We start from the raw sequence: 17,164 nt of genomic DNA, 5'->3' as shown, positions 1-17,164 counted from the left end.
TATCGTGAACAAACTCCTAAGCTTGGGTCAATTTGGATCTCCTAGATTTTTACGTTATTTTGAGGTGACCCTATTAAGTCTAAAGAAACATACACATTTCATTACTACTAGATGGCTCATGTAAATTTTAGATTTTTATGTTATTTCGAGGTGGTCCTACAAGTCTAAAGCAACACACATTACTAAATGACTTTCGAAACCCCACACACGTTTCTTAACAATGCTCAAACACATGCAACTAAGTAGCACATGTTGAATAATTATGGAACCAAAAGCAGTAGCACATGTTGAATAATTATGGAACTAAAGGCAGTCACGAAGACGGTGTAAATAAAATGTACGCCAATTCTTAAAGTTGTGAACCCACCCTAAACTCAGGTCAACTAGATCTTTTAGATTTTCACACATTTTCGAGGTGGCTCTACAAGTCTAAAGCAACATATAAAGGTTTCATTACTAAATGGATTTCTGGACCACATACAGATTAATGATTGTTCAAATCACAAAATGAGCAGGTTTTCCTTCCATTGCTCAAACCAAACCGCATCTTCCCTCCATAATACAATACAAATTAGATGTCGAACCTCATCAGTGAAGCCAGCATACCATGTAGCACATAATCATCTGCAAAACCTACCGGCTTTTCAAGCCAAACATTATGAATCATTTCCATATACCACCTGTCAGGTAAACCTAGGGAGATAAAATCATAATTCTGAATAATCTACAAGCTATATCTACCGACTACATCTCACAACTATAAACCCAGGGAAACAATAATTTCCATATATAACTTTCACCTCTTTCGTTGGTATGCACAAAACTACTCCTGGACCATCGATAACTAATTACTTTATCTGGATCCCTTCTCAACCATGGTTATTACCTGTTGAAATCAAAGTCAATGTCACACACAGCAATATAGTCTAGCGACAAGTTTTGAATCTAGATATTTGATTTCTCACCTCTCGATGCACTCCTCTTGTGACTTTTGTCATGTGATGCAGAAGGGATTTTAGAAATGATCGATGAGCTTTGCAATCCTTCTAATAGCTGCAAGAAAAAATGGAAAGCCAATTAAAGCTATATGCGGAATAATTACAGATAAAACAGCAAAAATATCAAATACCCAAGAATATGACAGTTTGTTGCATGCTTCTATAAACTTCAACAAGGAGCAATAAAAACTATTAAATTCATGGGAAATCACCAACACGTCCGGTAAGTTAATAGTTCTATTGGTGGAGAGGAGAGAGATAATAATTGAACATGTACCTAAAACAGGTACACGGCACAACACGAATTGGAGGGAAAGATAGGATATGAAAGGTATGTACCAACTGACGATTTCCAACAAGCAAATGGCTTGACACAAGCATACTCACCTGCTCCAAAATCAACCATAGGCTCCATTTGGTCACTGTGACCAAGTGTTCCTTTTAAAGTTTATACACATTTGTCTCATGATAAAACATGAAAGAAAAATCTTTGATAGCATCATCAATGCCAACTTTGGCTTAATTATTGTGTGCTTGTCCTCATTGAAAACAACACACGACTCTCTTGTCCCAAAAAACAAAGCTGTGTTTTTTAGCAGGAACATAGATGTATGCCAGAGACCAAGAATTATAGGTCCCACATAAAGGAATGCCAATAGTACTCCAAATGAGACTAACAACATCCCCATTGGATTGCATCATTATGTCCAGATGACAGAAGATCAAGAATTTAAGGCATTAGTAACGTATTTATGTTGACGTATCAAGTAAAAATTAAGACAAGCCCTGCATAAAAGCTAACACGAAGTTCAAGGTTCTTATGCAAATAATATATACAATACTGGTATTGAGTATTAATTCCACTGGTATTAATTAAAAGAACAAATCAAGGAGGAAGAAAGTAACCAATGATTGCACCCAAGATGAGCACCATGTGTGAGCAATAATGTATACACAGGTACACAAAATAATCAATCTAGTTTTGACACAATATCTGGCCTCATTATTGGAATAAAGGTAAGACTTGAAAAGAAAATTTGTTTATCTACAAAAGCTGAAAAGCACAAGACAAGCAGGGGAGTATACACACAAGCAAATGCAGCTAAGAGACATACAAGGAAATACATAATGGCCACAATAAAATTGACTTTATGCTAGGCAAAAGGTATTACATCAGAAGCATAAAAAATTTTCATCTTCTAACCTTAATTCTTTTAACTTAAAAACTTACTCTTGATGTTGGCAGAATTCTGCGGTTAGATCTACGAGGCTCAGTAACATCAGAGGTTGGCTTCACAAAATTCCCACTGAAAACCTTGTTTTCCTCAATTTTTCCCAATCTTCCACCAGCAGGTGCAAGTTTTCCTTTGTTTGCCCTTTCAGATTTTAAATTCCCAATGGAATTTTTCTTTGATGAAAGAGCATCTGATGGAGGCAGCAATGATGAAAATAATATGGGCCCCTCTCCTGCTCTGTCAGGGTGAGAGAGAGATTGAAACACCAACAGATTATTCTTTCCTGATGTACTCTCATCCTGGGTGACAGAATCCTTGGGCTTAGCAACATGATCTTTAACAGCGTCTCCATGAGTAGAAACTTCAGCATTCACTGAATTGTTCTTTTGTGGAACTGCTCTGCCTGGAAGACTTTGCTGTTTCCCAGACTTGAGGACCTTAGGCCTTGCCACAGCCGATTGCTTTTCCTTTGGTTCAATTTTATTGGTATTTTTCCACCCGCGGAATCCCAATCCCTGAGGCTTCAAGTGTTTCGCAAAATTAAAAGAGTCACTAGACTCATTGACTTTAATGCTCTGATCTGCTACAAATTGTTTGCTTACATCCATAAATTTTCGTTTCTTCCCAGGCTTAGGCACACCAAAAACTACTCTCGATCCTTCCTTCTGTAAGCCAGTACGTATCATGCGGAGCGTATCAGGTTTCTTTTCATCTCTGATGCTCTTACCAATAGTGAATATTTTCTCATTCATGGATAAATCAAGCAACCTTGTGTCATCGGGTTTATCAGATTCCACAACAGAAACACTCTTTGATGTCTTATGTTTCCCTTTGACATCCATTGAAGGGCTCCCAATCCTTGGTCGCTTTTCCTGTGGCGTATCACCCTGAATACCAAAACAATAAGTTGGTAAAAACAAGCACTTGAAAAGTTTTAATGGCCTGCTACTCAATAAACTGTCATAGAGAAACCAATGGAGTAGAACAAGCAGCAAAGACCTCATGAGAAAAGAGCACATTTTCTCCTAAATTGGACCATTCAGTCCATTCTCCATCTTTCCAAATGAGAGAAGCCCGAAGATGCCATGCTCTTACAACTGATGTTTCTCCTTGAGCTGAAATAACAATGGCAAAGTTATTCTTATTACAATTTACAACAAGTTCAAATCATCTAACAAAATCTGTACCATTTTCCAAACATAACCTGCAAAATGGACAGTCAACAAAGTTCCATCTTTCTTGTTCTTCTCAGTAACAACTCCTTCCCACCAGCTGAAAAATAAAAGAAACCTGAATAAGGTAGTGATAGCCAACAAAAATAGAAATAGAAATTGTGAACTCCCACATCTACGAAAAATATAGCCAGTGTAATTTCAAAGAAAAATGGATTGTTCAAAAACAAAATGTTAAAACAGTGCTTCAATATCAAAACATGGAGCAACAGTCATCAGCGTAACTAAGCTGACTCGGAATGCCCTACTCTGAAAGCAATTGCAGAGTGCATCAACAAGTTAGTTACCTCCAACTCCTACCAGTCTTTGAAATAATTTATAACTAAAGCATAAATAACATTAAGTTCCAAGTTATTATCTTTTAACAAGCAGCTCCTCAGCAATTGCACCTACAGGAATACAATTAATATATCTAGGTCGAAAAAAGAAGTTGGCAAGAAATGCCAGCTTCAATAATCACAGTTGGGTTATTCAGTAACTGGCTGCTTCACGTAGCGTAGCTTGCCAAGTCTCATCCAATCAAAGTCCAAACAATTAGGTATCTTCAAGTGCACATTTTCCAATTCAAAGGCCTTAAGAGAGTGTTCTGCTCCTGCAAAGGTGAATTTTTTTGGAGGGGGAAGATGTTGGTCAACAGACGCCATCTCCCAAAAGACGTACTACTCGCAGCATTATCTACTATTCAGTTGCAGCTAGGTTAGACGATTTAGAAGTAGACATACAAAATGACAGGTTCAGTCCCTTCAACAATTAACATATATATCAAGAGAAGGAAAGATTACCAGGTCAATTCCTTCCCATCCTTTTTGGTATGAAGGAAAATGATTGGAGGAGCCTTTTAAAGGGAGGAGTTAGCTTTTTAACCTCTTAAAGTTAAGTGATTTAAAGCTCGTCTCCTTGGTTTAAGACAATTGAGAAGATGCAAAGGCCCTAAGGATGTTACAAATTATCTAAATTTCTTTTTTTACTCAAAAATAAAATTTGTTTGCTAGTGAATGACTTTCACACATTGATAGATTTATTTTTACTGGTAAAATGAGAAATAATTTTAAATCTGCCAAGTATTGTGTACTCGAACCTAAGTGAACATAGCAAATAAAAAAGCAAGACAGGAAAAAAAATATATTCCTGGAAAAATTAAAGAATTGCCATTTACACCGTCAAATATCTGATAAAGAAAAATCAAAGCATCAAACTCATATGCCTAGGAATAAAAAATAGATACAAAACGAATTAACTACAAAAAACAAGAAGATATCATTTAGGTCATCACCTATTTCACCATCCCTCCATAACAACAGGATTTGCAATCATTAACCCATGTATTTTAACATAAATTCATCTATCTGGAATAATGACGAATTATTAAAATCCTTAGTTAATGTATTTTCACCTGTGCATGCCAAAGAAAATACCAAGAGCATGCAACACAGCTCTTGAAAATTAATTTCCAGACTTGTATAACTCAGCTGTTCTCAAAGAAGTTTCAGTAAATGATCATCAAGCAGCAGCTTCAGTAAGCTCTTGGAATTCCATTTCTTGCAGAAATATCAGATTCTGGGAAAGAATTTATGAGCAACAGCCTGGTAGTGAAGAAGATAAAATCTGGTGAAACCTTTCAAGTGATGGTGTGTTCAATGTGCGTTCATATTACAATGAATTACAGAGGCAACCCACCATTCAGAGAAATGATGGCTACCCCTGCGAGAGGATTTGGAAAGCTAAAATTCCTCCAAAGATCTCTTTTTTGGGAAGCTATATGGAACAAAATCCTTAATATGGATAATTTGAAGAAGAGAGGACTTCAGCTCACTAATAGATGTACTCTATGTAAGAAAGAGGAAGGAAATAGAGTAGAGAAGAGGAAAAAATAGCGTAGGCTCCCATCAAGTCTCTGAACTGAAGGGGGGAGGAAGAATCCACCAATCATATTTTCCTACACTGCTCTTGGACAAGAAGACTGTGGTCCACAATCTGGATCTCATTCTGACAATTGGGCAGTCAAAAATGATTTAGCTTCAGAATTTATTGCGTGGAATTTTGTTGGTAGAGGAAAGACACAAATGGGAGGTCCTTCAGAGTTTACTAATAATCACATGTTGACTAATCGGAAAGGAACAAAAGACTATCTTTAAATGGAAATTGATGCAGACCTTTTTATAGATAATTTGATCTCCTCTAGCAAGTTCTATTTTCTAAGATCTACAACTGTCTAGACCCAATTGACCAGTTGGGCACTTAATGAAATAAATTTTCTCTTGCTAGGCTTTGTAACTCTTATTATATCTTTCTCCTTTGAGTTTCACCTCCTTGGAGGCCCCGAATAAAAATTCTTTTGCATTTGAAGAGAAACTACAAAAATAAAAAAGTTACATCCACATACCTATCTTGCATCCATGCATCAACTCTATCCCCAACAGACCAAGAGTAATCCCCCATTGCCGCTCTGCGTCTCTTCCTTGTTCCTTCAAATGGCATAGCAGTAATAGGACGGGCAATTCGTACTTTTGGCGCAACGTCTCCTTCACCTCTGAGTGCCACCCACTCCTTTAGCTTCTCTGGCACTAACGAAAACGAAATTGAACAAATACATCAGGTTAGAATCTCGTACTCTTGGACAGAATCAGCAAAAGAAATGTGGCATGATATTTTGCACCCCATCTTTCCAGACCCCAAAAAACACCTGGAGCCCAGAAATCTAGCCAGCAAAATAAGTGTTGTCACGTAAAAATGTTACTTATGAGTAACCGTTGGTTACAATAAGCAAGATGCTTAAATCATCAAAAGGCACAAGTTATGCCCAACGTATGGGAAAGGAAAATCTCCAAATTAATCAATGATTCAATAAAAAGAATTGTCTTCTGCCACCATTTCAGGGACAAGATTGACAAGGATGAATTGAGCCTCCCTTGAAGGGTATCAATTGCATAAAAGTCGATGGTTTTGACCCTGAGTGCCAGAAGCCTTCCTCACAAGCCACCCATTTACTTCAAAAGAACGAAATGTCCAATATGCTTAATGTCCAAACAGTATGTTCGATTCTTCTTAGTTAATAGTTCCAAAGTGTGCTTTCCTTATCTGGATCAGCTTTCTATCATCATTTTATATTGGCTAAGCATCAGAAGCAGTCATGCAGTCAGGGATAATGAAGTTCGCATATCCAAAAACAGAAACTTTGAGAGATATGTAGGCTGCTTTGAAGTTGTTTCAGAATAGGCCAGTTTCTTTTTCCCTTTAATTCATGACATGGATGGTGTTTATTCTAAAATCAGTTTCTCCCTTCCTCATAAAAATTCTTGCTTTGTTTCCTTTAACATGACTAAAAGAACAATGCAGCTGTCTGTGTCACATAAATGCAAACTAGCATATATAATGAACATGCTTTCCCCAGACAAAGAGCAGAAAGATTTTCCAAATCTTAAACTGACAGATCTCACTTTAAAATAACAGACAATGGCGTACCTCCATCCAATGCAAGTTCTGTGTAACAAACATAAGCTTTTCCATCCTTCAAGCTCAACACATTGGCTGAAAACCAAGCTTCTTTAAATCCATCCCCCTCTTTGAAAACCTATGAATAAAATAGAGCTTAGTCAGACGCAAAAATTAACATAACAAACAGCATTGCAAGAAAATTTCAAACCAGGTGATAACTTCTTTTTACAAAAGGTTATTTTCAAGAAAAATGACAAAGTCCAAACTCTTGATTCATGTAGAAAATATTATCTTTTAACTATTATCCTCAACTGCAACAAACACAGTAAAAAAAACCCCAAAAATATTCATTTTGAATGGAAAAAATTTTACATCATCTTTTTTGCAATACAAATTTTAATTATGAAAATAGCATAAAGTGGAAGTCTCGAATTAATACTGAGCTTACAAACCTCTACATGGGAACCCTCCTTTATGCTTTTCTTTTCTACGGCTTCCGCAGTGGCTTCTTTTTGCATGTTGATCAAAGATATTGATCCACTCTCAGACTCAGGAACCACATCAATGGTTTTAGCTGAATCATATGTCTTCTGCCCCTTCTGCCCTTTTGGATCCTTTACACCAGCAGCATCAGAACCAAATAACCCTTGATGCTCTGCATGCGTCTCTCTTACAGTAGGTGATATTCCCTGGCTACTGCTCTGGTATTCTTTCTTGTCTAATGGGTCCAATCTTAAGTGGTCTGTGACGCTATCTACATGGAATGGTTCTCTAACCCCATCATTTGATACCATGACCAGGTCAGAAGATACATGGGACACTTTCCAATAACCCTCAGGTCCAGTAGCTAGAAGCTCACTCAAAGGTAAAGGATCACCCATAGAAACTATTTTACCAGCTTGAGACACGGCTTCTGCTGCCAGCTCAGCAGCCTTTACAATAGCATCCATATTTTCAGCTTGTTTCGAGGCAGCTGAAGCAGCTTCAATCCTTCTTCTGGCCGCCTCCCTTGCAGCAACAAGGATCGAACTAGAGCTGTTCGAACCATTTCCGCCCTTCAAGATGGACGCAGGAGTTGTTGTTCCTCTCACAGTCTCTGAAAGAGAAATTGCATCACAATGACTAGGATTACTTGTAACACTGGAAACAAATGCTTCATCAGCCATCATTTTTGCTTGCAACGCAGCATTTGAGGCAACATTGGCAGCAGCAGCTGCCGCCTTTGCAATCGCTGCTGCCGCTGAAATAGCAACAGCTGCAGAAGCTAGTTTAGTTTCAACATCTGGAGGCAACCCAGAATTCCTCTGTTCAACCAACAGACTCCACATCTCTTGGCTCTGACCAACAGCGGCAGCAGCAAGAGCAGCAGCAGCTTCTGCCTGTGCCTTAGCCTCCTTAACTTTACCAAGGGTCTCCTCTGACAAAAATGCTCTTGGCTCTGCATCTTTCGTGAGAAGATCAGTGGATGTAGAAGATATAGATGTGATAAGTTTTTCTGCAGAGACTTTTGAAACAAAGGTAGTAGGGTTTGTACTGTGGACAGTAGTAGGCAGATTTTTGGTAACAGTAGGAGCAGAGACTGATTCCATGCCAGGTTGAGAATGTAATACATTCTGGCCAATATCCTCAGGGGTCAAATTCTTTCTCCTTTTTCTAGACTTTGGTCCAGTGGATTGCAGTCCTGATGATCCTGCCACCTTTTTCCCATCAAGCAGCGTAGAAATGCCAGGAAAAACGCTTGCTGATGTCACATTCTGTACAATAGGACCAGATGAAAGATGCTCAACACCTGAGGATTGTAGCAATGATGACTCTCTTGAAGAAGCCAACTGAATTGCCTCTGTGATAGGCAATACTGGAGGACGAACACTGGTGTCAAATGCAGAGTTCAGTGGAGAAGCAACCAATGTGAATGGGGACTGAGATATCCAAGCAGAATAGGATCCAGCAATATTCCTCATATGCGGAGTTTGATGAGGTTGCAATGGAGAAAGTGTCTGCTGATAATCCAAGATTCCACCCCTCGGTAAGCCACTTGTTTGCAGTGCATCACCAGGTGTGGGAATACTCCATAGCGGGGAAGGGTGAGGGATGGTGGTGTTGAAAATCATTGGAGTACCCTGACTGTTGGCTGGACCAACAGAAGTTTGAAGCGCATTTTGCTTAATAGCTATATCAAGAGCTCTAGCAGCTGTAGTTTCCCAATACAAAGTTATAAACTAAACGCAAATCTACATTATAAAATACAAGATAAAATTGAAATACATACCTGAACGTGATTGCAACGGTGTCTCAGGGTTGAGATGAGATTTTTGACCATGAAGCCTCTCTATGAATGCATGCCAAGCATTCTCCCAAATGCTCTTCCCACCATCTATGGCCACATAATGTGAAAAATTGACTACATTTTGTAAATTCAAGTAAAAAGGCAACAACTTATCAGCATCTAACCTGGTCCTCCATATGCCGATATCATATATGCTTCATCCGGAACTGTTCCTTGACTGCATAAGTGATTTCAAAATGGAAGACATTAACAATCAACTACTTTCATAAGCACTTCATTCATAGGAACGGAACTGATTCAGTCCCAGTACTATTGATGCAAAACGAGTTTGATAACAGTAGAAACTGGAAATATGAATAAACTAAAGAACTCACATCAATGCTCCGTAGACAAATATTTGAGCGCGCAGTTGCACTTGTTGTAAGTCTGTGAATGGTTGATGAAACACAACAGATGCAGAAACTGAAGCTGAAGAATTCCGATCCAGCAAACAAGAAGCCGTAGTAGCAATAGAAAATGGTTTTATACCACTGCCAATGCTATCCACATGCCCATAATGTTGTATCTCATCAGATTGTGGAAGCTGATGAATCCCTGATGACGTCACTGAAGCATTGCTTGCTTTTTCTCCCTTTCCTAATTGTCTCACAGGGGTTGTTTCTTTAGAAGAACTTCCCTTTCTAGCATTTTCTTTTCCTGTGGTTTCACCAGATGCTCGCCTGGTTCGGCGTGGAGTACCTTTAGAACCATCAGGTACCTTCAAATTTGCCTGGGTAACAACTTGAGTAAACCGAGGATCTGATTGGACCCTAGCAGAAGTCGAAGGAGATCCCTCTACAATCTTTTAGGAAAACAAATAATAAATTTAAACAGATTCATAATGGAAACTGCTATACCAAATTTCATGCCAGTAAATACTATAATTCAAACAAAAATCTAAAGAAAGATCTTTCTGTAAGGAAATCAACAAAAGAAATATATAATTAAAGCTCCTTTCTTCCCAATCCTAAAATCAGGTAGACAGTTCACATTCTCAAAGAAAACCCAGTTATGGCCTTCAAACACTAATCTTCATTGTAAACTAAAAGCCATCTCAACACGAAATCCCCATATATCCGGGATAAAAGGTCAAAAATAAAGCAACAACCTTCACAAGGAAATTATAACTAAAAACCAATAATCCTCCGTCCTATTTATATTGCTTATGTTGACAATTTACATTTTTCAAAAAGTCAGCACATTAGTACGGGTAGTTCTGAGAAGTTAATAACTGGCTTTGTTCTTGAATTAAATAGACAAATAGTGAAGTATGAAACATCCTTTAAAAGAAGAATTATGGAACACCAAGCATCAAGGTTTTACAGACAACTTGAATGGGATTGAGGAGTGGACGAAACTGAAGAGTGGACAACGACAAGAAAAACTTACTGGGGTTATTTTCTTGGCTCGCTTGATGGAAGGGCGATGCAACTTCTCGCCAGATTCTGCACGGGACAAATCTGCCAAAGAACTGACCTCAAATGTAATGCTACTATCACCCTTGGAGACATCATTTCCCTTTTCCCCCTGAGGAACAGACAAAACCTGGCTGGTATCACCCTTAATTATCTGAGACACCGAAACATATTGGTTGATGGATCTAGCGACTCGCTCCTGTCCAGTTTCTCTCTGAGAAAGCTCCATAGATACAGCAGCAGCAGGGGCACTGGAAGTCAATTTATCAACATCTCTAGAATTGCTTCCACTCCCTACTGCATTGAGCTTAGCTTGAGATTTAAATGGTGAAGGAGTAGAAGAACTCGCAATGATCTTTAATGGATATTCTGTACATCAAATATAGTTATGAGAATAGAAACATAAGCCATGCTAACAGGCAGGAACCAGAAACTCCTTTTAGTAACATAATCCAAAAGTCCATAAACCTGCCCTGACACCATGATTCAAATGGCGTGAACTCATTCTGACTCCCTTTCGACAAAGAAAAAATGTAGGAAAAACGCTGTTTCCAAAATTTATCCTCATTCCTGACGTGTCTTTCAATAAAATGCAAATACAGAAAGAAAAAGAAAAGGGGGGGGGGAAGATCGTAATGCAGCACGAGAGCTAAAATGTAATACATATCATGGATACTGCATCCAAACCCTCTAATCAACAACTATGAGGGAAACTTTAGAGTTTAGGCATCTAATTCTGCCAAAATCCAGCTACTACGATTTGAGACGAAAGCTCCGAGATATCAAAAACCTCTAAACATTGCATAGTGCTTTTGAAAACACATCCAACATCAGGCCCACGTCGTGTTACCACCCACATTATGGCTCATGGGGCTAAAATAGCACATTCACAAAAAATGCAGGCAATAAAAAAAAAGATGTTTTGCAATAATAATACTTGATTCCCTCTAATGTCAATTTTATGTTTGCACCAACAAGGCAACAACACTAATTTGAGGAAAACACTCATGCTTTGAGGAACAATCAAATTCATTAGGATGACCTATTTTAACTCCCAACAAGTGAAAAATTCAAATGCATTCACCATGCGTCTCCTTGTGAACACAATCCCTCCATGCATAAAACTTGCACCCTTCTCGTATAAATAAAACATAACCAACACAGGTGAAACTATGTCAACTTGGTGCTAAGACTATGATACGGATAAGGGATACGGGGATTCGTCAAAGCCAATATCAGTGTGACTCGATAGCAACCAACATCAAAGCTAATAAGCATGCACAAGGTTGACTATTGACGTGACATCTCAATTTTTTTGGAGAGCTTACAGTGTTGGATATCCACATCAACTCAAGTCCAAGTATATGATATCATTTCAAAGCTTTTAAATAATTCACACTTCTTTCTGAAAATTTATTCCCCTTTTTCCACATTTGTTGAAAACTAGTAATCTTCTTGTGTACTTTGATACGAACCCATATAAGTGTATCAGTAATCAAAACAAAGAAACAAATTTGCTTTCTTTTTTTCACATCAGTTAAATTTCTCACCATCTGTCATCGTCACAACAATGTCCCCAGAACTTGTTTCGGCAGCTGCGAAGACAGCTTCATGTCCTTTCGGAACTTCTTGGCTAGTGTCAGGTATGCCCTCCTCTAGGGATATAAGATTCCTCTCTTTGTTTAATGTTGACACTGAGTCTAAAAAAAAAGGTTAAACAATGGTGAATGTTGACACCGAGTCTGAAAAAAAGTGTTAAACCATGGTGATATCAATCTAATGGATTACCGACACGAGGAAGTAAGGCCAAATCAAGTTATAATGAAAGAACCGCTTGCAAAGGAGGTAAAGGAACATCACAAAAGCTAGTAAGAAATAAGTCAAATAACAGGTAAAACCATTAGTAAATGTGCAATAAGTGACAATTCACGAAGAGCAGAAAGATCAAGACCAAAGAATTGGTCGCATACTCGCATGCAGGTTGAGTTACCAAAAAAAAGTTCTTAAATGAAGCATGGTCTATCAAATATATCCCACAGCCAAAACAGATTATAAAAACAGAATTTGAACAAAACACCCATTTAATGAGATAGATAAACCCCATAATGCTAACAGTAACTTTTAACTTTTGCTTATGATAATACATAAAAAAGCTTTCAAAAATGCATATGAGATTCGTTTGCATAAGTGCTATCAAAAAGGAAATAATAATCTCTATCAAGATTATGAATTCACCTGAAGCTCCTGCTATTTCCTTTCTATTATGTTCTTTTACGATCACTTCCCCATGCTTTTCAGAGGTAACTAGTGCTTCTGCACTATCACTCTTCCCTATAGTTGAATCGCTGATAACAGAACTTATTTCAGTTGCCGCTATGCACTCCAGGTCACATTTGTTGGTTACTGCTGTTTGGGACCCAATTTGGTTATCAGTATTACAACCATCCACGTCTGACAGAGGATAATCAACTGCCTTGCATGAAAACTGTCCAGCAGTGTCATAAGATGCACCTTTTTCAGAGGCAGAAATGGGACAAACTTCTCTTTTAACTTCAGAGGATGACTCCAAATTGGTTGCTTCCATCGAAATTTTGGTTTCACTTTCCTCTTTATTTGTATGACTACTTGTCACTGCAGGTGAAGTTGTTTGTTGAACCTCTTGGGGATCAGTAATGGCCTCTGTTGTACAGCCATCTCCTAAAGGTGTTGGAATATCATATGTTGCGCCACAATATGCCGAGCTAGCATTTTCCAAGGTAATATAAGATGCTGCAAAGAGAAGGGAAAAACAAAAACGACTAAACAATGAGCACACACAGTAAACTTCATGTCATATGATCCAGAGTTAATGGCATACCTAATTCTTTTCCAACAGTAGCATTGGGTTGTATTTCTGCAACTGCCAATTCATTTTTTTCTTCAGCTGAAGATAAGGAAACAACGCCCTTATCAACAATAGATGATCCAGCAACTTCAGACTCCATAATAACATGATCAGGATTAAACCCCACTCTCTCCTCTTTATCAACGGAATCATTTTCATGACATTCGCAGACATCAACCTCTCTGTGGTCTCCATTTCCATCATTATTTGAAGCTTTATGTCCATCCACGGACAACAAAGAGGCCTCAGGTTGACTGACCAAGTTCTTGTCATCCAACTGGGAACTAGTCTCCAGGAAATCCTCCTTGTTGACTGTGTCATCCTGTCCACATGTTAACATAGCAACAGATTCCATCTTTGGCTCTGAATTGGTACCAATTCCAGTATTGGTTTTGCTGCCCTCAACTTCATGCCCTTCAAAATTACTATAACCTTCAGAGGTCATTGGTGATACATCAGAGGTACTTACTTGAGATTGATCATCAATCACTGAGTCTTTCAACAAGACCACATCTTCTAACTTTCTAGCCGGAGAAGCAGTGCTCAACTGAATACCCTCACTGCATCCTTCCACCACAGGTAAGTCATGAGCCCCCTTTAATAATAAATGAGAGGGTTTATCCAAATTACTCATTCTAGCTTCTACATTGTTGCCTTCCACTGCAATTTCCACTGAGGCTGAAAGAAGCGCATCCTCCAAGTGAGAATCACAACTTTCAACCACTGTTCCATTTAGATTTTGATCATTAACTAGGGCCACTTGGCTTAATAACTGCTGTTTCTTACCCTCTACACCACTATCTGCCTGCATATCATCTAGACTAGAATAACTGATATTTATTTGATGTAGGTCATCTTTACTGTTCAACTCAGCATTTCTAGTAACCAAATTGTCCATAGAGGTGATTGTTTGTTTATCTGGCACCCCTGAAACAGAACTGTCTTCTTTCCTATTAGTGAGGGATTTAAAATCCAAAGGATCTACCACGCAACTGAAATAACAACTTTTATCATCTGTAAACTGAACCCCCTCAGCCATTGGCACACCAGTCTTTTGACTAAACTCCAGGCCACCAGAAGTCCCATCACCAGATGATTCAGGTTTATGACTTTGTGAAGTACCCTCGACATGAAATTGCCCCACTCCTACATCCTGATTTAACCCAGAGAAATTTCCTGGAATTTCATCTGGTGATACTATAGGGCACAAATCTGTAATATCCCCTGATTTAGGTGGACAGGTACTATCTTTCTTCAAACTGGGTTCCATCTGCTTTATTAAACAGCCTAGCTCATCACAGGCATTTAACTCTCTAATTGTAGGGTGGGCGGGAATAATTTCTTCCTTCCCAACAGATTCTAATAGCATTTCAACAGATTCTGAGGAGGTGGCCTCAGACCAAACATTCTTGCGCCTAGAAATAGTGCAAGACTCTGCAGTGCTTGTATTGAACTCTATCCCACTATTTCCCCTGGAGAACTCCTCAATCCACTGGTTATCCTCGTTATTCTGAATACCAAGAAAAACCTCTGTTTCAATCAGACTATCAAATCTTAAGTGTCCATGAAGACTGTCATCAAAATTAAACTTAGGAAGAGCACATGGCTGTAAAACCGGAGGAAATTTGGTGGTCCCTTCACCAGCTAAGTGATTATTCTGGCTATGAAAATCATTGTCATCATAATCCATGGGATACCCCTGCAGCTATAAATAAGTAAGAGGGAGAAAATATACGGCGAATGGAGGCAGCTAGGGATAGCATCGATACAGTAAATAAACCTTTATTCTCTCCAACTATCAGCTACATACTGCTAAAAAGAAATGCTAGTCACACACAAAATGAAGTCTGAAGAAGACCAAACACAAGCTCGGAAATTATAATCCAAATACTTAATATCAATAAAATGAGCATTTCAAGTTTATTTATCGCCGACACACCTACCGCATGACATAGGAACTCCCATATCATTTAACCAAAAATGTAATACATTCTGTGTATAATGCTGCTCCCTTTATTCTATTTATTTTATGGCATGGATGGCTGGAAAATTACATATCTATATAGCATTAAACACATAGAACCTAATAGCCAAGACATCTAATTTAATAATTTTATATCAAAATTTTGGTATTTTGAAAATGAAAATTGAACTTTACACTAGAGAAAATAATCTCAATTTCAAATGCCAAGAATCGGATATGGGCCCTAAAGTTCTTCGCCTACCGCGATAAGTTGAGCCAAAACACAATGCGTGACCACAAGGGGTTTCCCACCAAACAACAATGTGAGTTGGGCCAAAGCCCAACATGTAACCACAAAGTGTATTTGCTTCCAATGATAATTGAACACAGAATCCACAAAGTGGTCTACAGATCAATTCATCACTAGGCTATCACCCAAGTGGTTGCCATTATAAAGCAAACCAAAGCACAAACTCTACACAAAAACCCTAACCCTAATCGTACTTGTTTATCATTAATTAAGGTAGGAAATGAACAGTACCAGAACAAGTAAGTCTAGAGACGCTACCTCCCTCCATCCGGTGAAGAAACCTTTGCCGTTTTATCTCAAACCCAGCCGCAAGCTCATCTACTGCTCCACAACAACCGCTTCAAAAATCACAAACCTCAACTTAACAAAATAAAAGTTACGAGTCACCGTAGACTGTAAACTAACCGGAATTAGGTCCTCCTGTCAATCACGCTAGGATTCCGGTAACTGAAACAAGAAGAGAAATCAATTCGATAGAGGACAAGGTGTGATGATAGTCTCAGTGGTATTGGCTTTGCCAAGATTTCTTGTTTGGGAAAATGGGGTTTGTCGTGATGGAATGAGTGATTGTGATAGAAAGCGGGGTACTCAATCAAAGGGTACAAAGAAAATTGTATTGCCATCTGTCAAACCTTGAAACGTCCGATGAGTTAATAAAGAGAGAACTATAGTATCAGCAGTTTTGAAATCTACGTCACGCAGATTTCTCCGCACCGTCGATCATGTTTAATTTATACGGTGAAGATGAGGCTGCTACAAACTAAAGTGACAGATATGTAAAAGGCACGTGGCAGCAAGAAAAGTTAGATCAAGTGAAGAAGTACAATGAAAGTCCAACTTATGATGGACTCTGAACAGATTCGAACTAGCTCATAAACCATACCAAACAATAGTATGATATTATTCGTTTTGGATCAAAATTCTTACAGATTTATTTTTCTAGGCCTAACATCATCGTTTAGGCTCAAAAAAATCGATCATTTGTGAGAACTCATTATCTATTAGCCGCTCCTTTTTTGTATCGATGTATCAAATATGAATTGTTTCGTATTTTTAAAAAAAACAAGTAGCCCCTACTTTTTTAAAAAAATTCAACAAATAATGAATTCATAAAAATTTTGTATCAAAAATGAATTGTTTCATATTCTAAACCGTTAGATATAATTTTTTAAAAAAAATTTGTGGCTCGGTGTCCAGTGTCCTAATTATATTATGATTTATTTTAGTCTCAAAATACTTGGCATTAGTTTCAGTATGTTTTTATTTAGCATTCCGTACGAGTTTATAATTAATTTGTTTCCCGAAATTTATTTAGCTCCTTGTTCTTCAAAGATTCGGATTTCCTCACCCGGATTGAGTACTCTTC

General features: G+C 38.2%; 1 protein-coding gene across 12 annotated transcripts; it reads right to left on the bottom strand.

The window, feature by feature from the left end:
* Window positions 1-430: 430 nt before the first annotated feature.
* On the bottom strand, window positions 431-16,404 carry LOC119980319. Of its 12 annotated transcripts, none has more exons than XM_038822983.1 (17): window positions 16,030-16,398; window positions 13,499-15,224; window positions 12,877-13,410; window positions 12,192-12,341; window positions 10,616-11,010; window positions 9,562-10,028; window positions 9,352-9,404; window positions 9,170-9,274; window positions 8,435-9,091; window positions 7,353-8,338; window positions 6,928-7,036; window positions 5,849-6,029; window positions 3,438-3,505; window positions 3,233-3,348; window positions 2,230-3,120; window positions 966-1,053; window positions 431-886 (listed from the first exon to the last, which is right to left on the bottom strand). In XM_038822983.1, the coding sequence occupies exons 2-17, from the start codon at window positions 15,213-15,215 to the stop codon at window positions 870-872; spliced, it is 6,534 nt and encodes a 2,177-aa protein (XP_038678911.1). In that variant the 5' UTR covers window positions 15,216-15,224; window positions 16,030-16,398; the 3' UTR covers window positions 431-869. The 12 variants fall into 12 exon arrangements, 10 of the variants coding, with proteins under 10 accessions (XP_038678911.1, XP_038678907.1, XP_038678904.1 ...); XM_038822979.1 differs by having other exon boundaries at window positions 7,353-9,091; window positions 13,499-15,230; window positions 16,030-16,119; window positions 16,204-16,398; XM_038822976.1 differs by having other exon boundaries at window positions 7,353-9,091; window positions 16,030-16,119; window positions 16,204-16,398.
* Window positions 16,405-17,164: the final 760 nt, after the last annotated feature.

The sequence above is a fragment of the Tripterygium wilfordii genome, chromosome 16, assembly GCF_013401445.1.
Source record: "Tripterygium wilfordii isolate XIE 37 chromosome 16, ASM1340144v1, whole genome shotgun sequence".
Lineage (NCBI taxonomy): Eukaryota > Viridiplantae > Streptophyta > Magnoliopsida > Celastrales > Celastraceae > Tripterygium > Tripterygium wilfordii.
Note: the sequence above shows the minus strand (reverse complement) of the source record. Positions and strands in the feature narration are given on the sequence as shown.